Source organism: Corvus brachyrhynchos, unplaced genomic scaffold, assembly GCF_000691975.1.
Source record: "Corvus brachyrhynchos isolate BGI_N302 unplaced genomic scaffold, ASM69197v1 scaffold200, whole genome shotgun sequence".
NCBI classification, from domain to species: domain Eukaryota; kingdom Metazoa; phylum Chordata; class Aves; order Passeriformes; family Corvidae; genus Corvus; species Corvus brachyrhynchos.
In genome coordinates, this window is record NW_008236184.1 from 466,909 (window position 1) to 476,314 (window position 9,406).

Below are 9,406 nucleotides of genomic sequence, written 5' to 3' on the forward strand. Positions count from 1 at the left end.
TCCATTATTAGGGATAGCATAAATAAAATCAGGGTTAATAGGAAAACAAATGAGCCCCCAATCTCATTGCAAAACAGTAGCAAAAATTACAAAAGACAAACCATTTTATTTTCAAGCACCTCTCATCTTCTACTTCATAATGAGCAAACCAATATGAGTAAGTTACTGCACTGGGCCACGGAAAACACAGTAACCATTTCAGTGAAAGTCAGTTCTTGGCACAGCTGCTGCTCACTGTCACAAAGAGCCCTACACAACTTAAAAGTCTCTCCAAGAGCAACTCTACTGATAAAGGAGCCCTCCATGTATGTATTTTATACCAGATTAGGTTAGGAGTCTGCAGGAAGTCTTCTAAACCTGCTTGAGAGTGACTGTACTCCTTCATATTGCCTTCTACTATGTTAAAACCCCCGGAGACAGGGCAGGACACTGTAGGAATATGTTTGATATATAGTTGGATTAAATAACAACCTAATATATCAAACATATCACACAGAGTCCTGCAGAAAAAGGCATCCAGGTTTGATTCATCTTGGGTTAAAAAAACAAAGGACCAACTGCTGAAAGCTACCAGCAGGGAACTCTTACTGACTACAAGGCACCAGTGTTGTCTGGAGGCAGAGGCCTGCACAGAAGCATGAAGAGCAGACAGAGTAGGGTAGGGACAGCAATGCTCTCTCCTGTTGTACCTCATCTACCATATCTTTTTACTTAAAGTGGTTTTTTTTGCCCAGTATTAGCATGTAGATTTTATTAGACAAAATATTTTTCTTCTTCAGAAAATTACTCGTTTTGGGGGTTGTTTTTTTACAGGCAGTAGCATATTTGCATAACAGAAGGAATATGTGCCTGCATTGCAATACACCTGACTCTCCAAATGGAAAACTGAAAAAAGTAAGCATCCACACTCAGGAAAAATAATTGCACTTAAAGGAAACATGACAGCCAAATCCTGTTTAATAAACCATAAAGATCTCATTGCTTCTCAGATCACTTCCCACCTTGAACATGGCAAGGAGAACACTGAACAGGTTTTGTATTACAGACAGTAGTAACAACACCTGCTCAGGAGAGTCCTCAAAGTTCTTCCAAGATACAAACTCAGAAGACATACAGATATTTAAAGGGTGTCAGTGGGGCTGTGGTCTAGTGGACTAAGCATTTTGGGAGCACATTCACCTGCAGCCAAACAACCAGGATTTAAAGCAAACAAAATAAGCATCGTACAATAAAACACAGGCAACAGTTAGAAGGACTGTATCTCATTAGAAATTGTTCTCTGGGATAAGATGATTCCCAGTAGTATAAAATGAAGATGTCTCATGCTATTTGTGTCAGCCTAAGACATCAATGGGAGCATGAGAGGTGCAAAGATATGAAGAGGAAACAAGGAAAATAAGAAATAAAAAAAATTGAAAAGTTTTAACATAATGAAGATAGTGGAACAAATGAGAAGAAACCCTACCTTCAGCTATTAGGGACTTTTTCAGAGGTAAAAGACAAACTGGAACACAAAGATGAAAATTTCAAGCTTAAATCAAATGACTCCCACTCCCTGCACCAATAAAAAAACTTTACCAAAAACCAGAGAATCAGCCACCAACTAGTAATGATGAAGATGATGGATTTCCTGCAGGTAGATATTCTAAAATTACCAACTAAGGACTTCTCTGCAAGTTCACTTGATGATGATTGCTGTTAACCAAAGCAGGATATTGTCTAGATAGTCTGTTCCATTGTAGAAAATAGCTCCTATTCCTGCATTTCATAGACTGAGCACAAGACAAAGCAACCCTTACACCTAGTCTAAGTGTTCCTACTACAATACTCTGTATGTTGGCAAAGATGGGCATCAGAAAGACAGAGCCTGTTCACCACAGGAAATCCTGCTCTGGGAGGATACAAGCTACAAGTCTGCAGCAGAAAAAAGTGCTATTTGAGCCACTCTGTGAACTTCCTAGTACCTTTTGATGTGGATTATAATCCATATTGTGAAAAAGATTAAACATCTGAAAAGGATGCAAAGGCCGCTGAAATCCCAAATCAAACAAACAGTTGGATATGAATTTTAGTTTCAGAAAATGACAGACCAATAAGTCACAAGCAGGCTGGATACTCAAATTAACATGTTAAATGATGAGCAGGTGTGAGAGCTGTATTCACTGGGAAATTACAATGACCCTGGAGTGGCTTAGATGTTGGAAGGAAACTGCTCTATGGTTACCAGGCAACACACATGTGCTATTGTGCAGTGATTGTATAGAAAAGGTGATGGAGGACTTTTCCACTCCTCAGACTCAGCCTGTGTCCTCCACTCTGTAGAATCTCATTATAAAGGACCATTTTTCTTTATAACCAAAATGGATGTACTTGCTAAAAAATGCAGACAAAGAGCATTTCTTTTTCATGAGTTAATTTATTCCTATCACTAAGCAGGGAGTGGGGGGTGGGAAGTCCTCAAAAGGCTGAAGCTTCCAAGAACTATTTCATCTGATGCTCCTAAATAACAAAATACTACCCTGCACCAATACAATCATCCAACACTGAATGTTCTTGAGGCTCTGCTTTTTAGAAAGACTCTCATTAGCTTCACTTTGAAAACAGTTTTCCACCTACAAAGCAGCATAAACAGGAAAATAGATACATAGTCCTTTCCTGAAGTCAATTACACAGCCAAAACACGTTTTTCATTTTAACGAGATGCAACATAGTAATTTCTACTAAAACTTGCCCGTTAACACCAGGCAAAAGGTAGCAATTCTCTGGGATCCACCAGATTCATATATTCCCTCTGTGCTGCACATGAAAATAGTTGGCTTAATTTTATATCTTCAGAGACACATTTGAAATGACCTGGCAACATGCAACACCAATTGATATCATAATGAACTGTAATTTAATTTTCTTCAGGAAAATTACATAGAAATGATCATACAATGTATCTGATTTTACACTGAAAGAGCTATTCTCTGAGCATGGCATAAAATGCTGGTTTTAGTCTTAGAAAATCCTGCAGGTTATTTACATTCTCTTGGATCCCATCTGTGTTGCTGCTGCTTTCTCCTGCTATACTACACAAATTCAGATGTGAACAAAGGATCTCCAAAAGAAAGCAAGTGAGAATGACTACACACCAGTAAAATATGTTTGGAAACAGAAATTTAAATAATCAACAGTAATGATGCCATAACTATTACAAGCATTTCTAACATTTGGCTTATCTCCCTTTGCTTGCTCATGGCTGGTGCTTGACTCCCTCCCTGAAAAGCATCTTTTTACCCTCTACCCTCAGGGGTAAGTGCCATCCAGAGCAGCACCTTGTGGCACTGAGACTCATGCAAGGTTTGATTGTTTACACCATTATCGTGGCCAGTAGCAAAGTACACACCAGGCTACAGGCAATGTGCATCCTCTGCTTTGTTAACCTCAAACAAACAATGGGGATGGACACTCACCTTAGGCTTGGCTCTCGGTTTCAGCTGCTCTAACTTCTTTGCTGCAGCCTCAATTGATGCTGCAGCCCCTAATAGCTCTGTCTCTGCAATGACTGTTGGGTCTTCTGGATCCACCCACTCTGTCCCTGAAATTAATGGAGACCGAGACAATAACTTCAGTGTCACTGTGAGCTGCCACTCAAACAGGGGGAATTGCAATCACACCTCAAGTATCCAATACAGAATGTACATCACAGAAAGCTGATTTTAGTGCCATAATGGCATGAAACCAGTGATTTATGTCACAGAGAAAACTGTAAAGCAGAGGGGAAAAAAGTATTTAGCAGGATTATTCTCTTATGAAAGTAACTTATTTAATAATTGTGTAAGCAGAGAAGCTTCAAAAAGGGGTACTGTCCATACTGGGAACAAAACCAGCCGTCACTCAACTTGTGTTTATCAGAGGTCTTACTCAGATGGTTCCTAACTTGACCAAGCCATAGGGCTCATTGAGAAGTCTGACAGAACGGTAGAGAGAACAGGCTACAGCCAACACAGTCACCCCCAGCACACCTGGCAGTCTGTTTGCTGGCAGTGGTTGGGGATGAAGTTAGCACTGACTGAAGGAAGCACACTTTTGGCAGTGTGTGTCTAACAGCGATGTAGAACAGGCCAAAGCAGTTTCTGTATCACATCTGAAGGTCAACTTTTTGTTGTTGTTGACTTTTTGGCATTTCTCTTTTCTCAAAGAAATTTTGTAGATCCACAAAATGAATACTTGGCTGGAAGTGGTTTCAGATTTTTGGAAGTTGTCAGTGCATTATTATTTTTGATTTCCTAACATCATTCTCTGAATTACAAGGTTCAGAAAGCATCCATATTCTGAATTGAGGGAAACAATGAAACAGCCAAAAGAAGTTCATAACCTCTAAGGGCATGGTCTAGAAACCATTTCTCAGCTCAAATGCTGTACAGGATGAAGATGTTCTATATTAAACCCTAATACTGGCAGATAAACAGGAAAAAAGAAAGAAGGCAGCAAGTATAAGTACAGTCAACCCCGAATTTGTAAAATGTAGCAGTTCCTCTTCAAAAAAAGGCATTTCACAAAGGTTAAAACATTTACATGTTATATTTGTTAGGAGACAATTTTATTATGTACCTATACATGAAAATTAGGAAAGAAAACTGTGAATGGTTAAAAAACATTTTACTTCCCACAAAAAAGTTTCTAAAGTGAATAAAGACATCCTCTACAGGCAGTAAGTGAAAAAAGAAATAATTTTTATTTTAATGACTATGAAGTAAAATGAAAAAATTGCCAGAAATTAATAAATGTCTCCAAAGATGAGAATAATATAAGGATTTTTAAAAAGCACTTAGGGAATAGAAGAAGTCTGATATTGGTTTACCTCGTTAGCAAATGGAAACTGAAATTTTGAAATATAAAAGAGAATGCAGAAAAAGCTGAAGAATTAAATAAAGCTACTTGAACAGATTACTTGAAACAGCATAATGTAGATCACTGTTCTACGAAAAAGAGTAACTGTATTAAGAGATAAGGAGGGAAGGAGGAAAGAAATTATGGATTCCCATATATGAAAATTGCTTATGGTTCGGATTGATTTCCAAGGATCATGTATGGATAACAGCAGGAAATAACTGAGAAGACCCTGCAGTGTACATTACACCGAATATCAGATAATCATCTCCGGAGTAGTGAGCACACCACACTGGTAGCCCGGCTTCCCAACTCACCCTTCATTGCTTCTGCTGACTGGATGAGCTCTGTGACAGCACCTGCAACCCGCTTGGAGAAAGAGGCCAGCTGATGCTTTAGCTCTGGAGTTGCTTTTTGAAGAATCTAGAGAAAGGGATAGAATGCACATTAGTAAGGATTCCAGAATGCTGGAAGATTCCCAAGGCACTCTCGTGAAAGCTTTATTTTATACAGCAATTGTGTGAGAGCCCAGTAAGAGAACTGTAACTGTCAGTGAAGCACTGGGAGCAAAGGCTTACACTGCAATGTTGGATGCACACCAGGAAAGTGGCACTGCCTTGCACAGCTGCAGGAACTGACAACGTTGTTGGAAGTTCTCAATCCTAAACCTAGGACAGAATTATCCAAAACAGAGGCACACTTGTGAGTATCTGGGAGGAATATGCAGCTTTAGCCCTCCATTCTCAGGTATTTTAGTCATACTTATGCATCAGGCTCAGTCTTTTCACACTCTTGGAGAGACGGTGATTTTGAAGTATTGACAGACTGGTTCATCCCTATTTCTGAGAGACAGAATTACAGAGTTCTGGAAGTACCAGTTGCCTGTTCTGGAAAAAAATCAGCAATGGTGAACACAAAATGCCAAGACCCTCAAACAGAAGGAAAAGATAAAAAATCTCTGAACTAAATTTGTATCAAGTATTAAACTGCGCTGCTTCAAATGAAAAACACGAAGACAGTTAGAGAGTGAAGTGGAATTCTTTTCCTGAACAGGAACATCTGCATTTTTAATGACCATATTGTAAAGAAAAATATTAAATTCTGGAAATTTATGTATACTCAAAAGCTCCTTCTGAGAGAAGAGTGACAGACATAGGTAGAGCTTTAAGAGCAAAACAAATGGTTGAGTTGTGAAAGTCACACCCAGGTTTGTTTTTTCTTAATGTTTTCAAAAACTCCCCTGCAAGCCTCTTTGGATGCACATTGAAAACAGATTGTATCTTTTTGCCAGAGTGTTGCCATACTGCAGTCAAATGCATGACCCATTTACTTTGACAGAATAAACTAAACCAAGTTATTTTCCTAACTTTGTCTGGTAGGAACTCTGCCACACAAGGAATTCTCTCTCTCTGGAGCTCCCATGTCAACGCATGTGTGGACTGGTCTCCTGCTTCCTAAGGATGATCCTTAGTCAACAAATTTCCACAGTAATCACAAGTACATGAATCCTCAATGGCTACAATCTGCAACACTAACAAAATATAACAACACAGTTATAACCAAAATTTATACACTGCATAAACTCTTCTCATGGCAGAAACTGAGCACAGAGCACCTCAAGGGTTACCTTCCAAATATAAGCAAAAACGTCAAAAAAATACACACATGTGGTCAGGATTATTACAAAGAATGCCATTTTTTACTCCAGTAACTGTGACACTAGTACTATCTGTCATAGTGTTGACAATGTTGGAATTGAAAAAACTGAGCACATTTTAAAACTAGGCTGTTAAAGAACTGCGTTGTTTTAAAGCCAGCTTAGAACTGTCAGCAGAGTCTCATCCCCACAGAGTCATGGACAACAACCAAAGCTCCAGACTTCCCTCAAGTACCCATGGATCAACACAGACCAGGATGGAGCGTATGGATATGCAGAACAGGTCAGTCTTGAACCAGAGTAGTACAACTTAAAAGGAGTTTTACTAAGAAGAGCATGCCGTACAGCTGGAATTAGCATGTTCCTGGCTCTACCCCTAGCTAGGTGATTAGTGGAATATTCCTTTGAGCAAACAAGTCAGTTTTGTGCCACTTGCCCAATGCCACCTCTGCACAAGTTAATACACTGGGGCTTGAGAAATTTTAGATATTGCATCTGACAACTCTTGCACCTAACAAGTATCATTTTCAAAGAAATATGGCTGTTGGACAACCCCTGGCACCCTGTGCTGAGGCAGCCCTTGCAAGCATCCCTAGCCTGACCACTGAGGGTATAACTGAACTTACTGACAACTGTATCACAGGGTGCCAGATGGACTAATTGGAGATTTCCAATCCCCCATGATCTGCGTTTCTGGATGGTGTAAATTAAATGAAATTGCAGACCTAGGGGTTCTAAACCACCAGAGTTTTCTAAGGGAGCCAACACTAGGGAAGGGGCAGGGCGTGGTACGAGGGGGCAGAACTTTCTCAGGGCTTTAGGGCCCTGAACGTAAAGAGGCTTAAGGTAAGAAAGGCCTGTTACTTCAATAAAATGGAACATGCCTTCCTAAACTTAAGCCTCTTGACTTACGCAGAGAGAGAGAGAAATAAAATGAGCAAAAATTTATTCAAGTCTTCGGTCTGTTCTGGCACTCAGTTTGAAACACATACTGACAGCGTTCCAGGGGTCAAATCTGAAGAACTCACCACAGTACCTCTAAACTAAAAATGGATCAGACATCTAATGCTAAATCACTTACTGAAATACAGCTCTAAGAATTCTATTAGCAAGTTCCAACATTCTTGAACTATTTCCCCGCTAGTGACAAGCGCAACTGTGACTGTAGTTTCATACATATATTTCAGCAAGTTGATGCAAGTAATTACACATGCTCTGTTCTCAGCAACAAAACTGATTTGGGTTTGCTAATCTGCAGTTAGTGGCTGCAAATTTCAGTTTCAGAGACTTTAATACATCAGCTGAGAGCCACCTAAAAGAAATCGCTGGTCATCCATGAAGCTGATCTCTGATTTAAGTCTTCTCCAGAAACATCAATATCTCATAAATGTTAGTTCAAACACATTTTATTGCTTCCTACAAATTAATAGCAACAGAAGAACAAATATGGGATAATTAGTATCTTATGTGATAATTATGTACGGTCAAGAAAAGCCCACTGACAGCAGGATTCATGAGTTTGGATTTGAGTGCAGAAGTTTTATGCAGAACTTCGGGGGTGTCATTTCTGATGTATTGGAGAGTTCTTTGTGAGGCAGTGCTGGCTGGGGATTTTGGGATGGCTTTGAGTAGGTGTGGCTGCAAGAGGCATGTAACAGTGCCTTCATAAAGATTATGAAACCTCTTCAGTCTGGGGGACAGGCCTGTCCCTAGTATGTCTAGAGTTTATGGTGGGCTTAAAAGCATACTGAAATGTCTTATTTTAATTTCTTTGTCAGGGACCTTTCCTAGGTTCAGATCTGTACTGTCTCCAGATCTGATCCAGAATGCAGCTCCATTTAAGTACTCCAGTATGCCTTCTGCCTCACAGTTTGAGCTAAGTATTGAGTTTCCTTTAGCTTGCTCTTCCTAACAACAAAACTGTTCATAACCTTGTGACAAACTGATAAAAACGTGTCACTAGCAGTCACTATAGAAAGAGGGCAGAGAGATTACTCTCTCCTTGGAAGCAACCCAGTATATGCATGCAGATGACTCCTTACCAGGAGAACATGCTCCAGGAGTTCCAAGTATCCCAGGGTACATTCTGTTCCAAAGCGCAGGGCTCTCTCCCGAACTTCTTCACTCACATCTGGGTGATATGATGCTTGCTGAGGAAGCAAAACAACATTAGTACCCAAAACAGCTCCCACAAGAGAAGATCAACACACAGAGATGGGGGAAAGAGAAGGGAAGAGATATTTTGTAGTGTGCAAATGACATTTGAGCTTGATGGCCAGCCATTTCTGTTGTAAGCAAACAGCACTGGAAGAGCAGCAGAGCTGCAGTTCTGTGAAGACTCATTAATGGTGTTAGCTTTATGGAGAGATTTAACACAGCAATAGCACTGCTGGAACCATCTGTTTAAATATAGAGAGAAGCTGCAGCAGAGTCAAGTCTTTGTAAGGATTTCCACTAAGTATAATGTCTGGCATTTGACATAAGCCCGACTAATTCAACCATTTGTTTTTTAATAAAAAGTGAAACCTGCAGCCTCTTCAAGCCTTGTACTTTCTACAATAAACTTCTAGGAAACTTTTTTCTTGAGCAGAAGTACCACTTGTTGCCAAGTGAAAGTCCCCAAAACGTACAGCATTTCCTTTCACAGAACAGCTCCTTCCACTCCTGCAGCCTCTTATCTCCTGTTGGGATGGGGGATTATCTCACGGCTCACTTATTTTCGGCCCTTCCTGCAACCCGCAACATCCCGAGCCAGGGCCGGCGCTGGTCTCTGGGCTCCCTCTGCAGGGAAGCTCGGGATGAGCGGAGTACGGAAACGGCCCGCAGGAGCCGCCTCCGCCTCCTCATCCCGCCAAAACCCTGGCTGCGGGGGAG

General features: G+C 40.4%; 1 protein-coding gene across 1 annotated transcript in view; it reads right to left on the reverse strand.

Moving 5' to 3' along the window:
* Window positions 1–9,406, reverse strand: part of TLN2 (talin 2) — a 181,689-nt gene that overhangs the window by 12,474 nt on the left and 159,809 nt on the right. Inside the window, 3 exon segments of the mRNA XM_008636855.2 lie at window positions 3,456–3,580; window positions 5,193–5,298; window positions 8,575–8,682. Of these exon segments, the coding sequence (XP_008635077.1) occupies window positions 3,456–3,580; window positions 5,193–5,298; window positions 8,575–8,682 (339 nt within the window).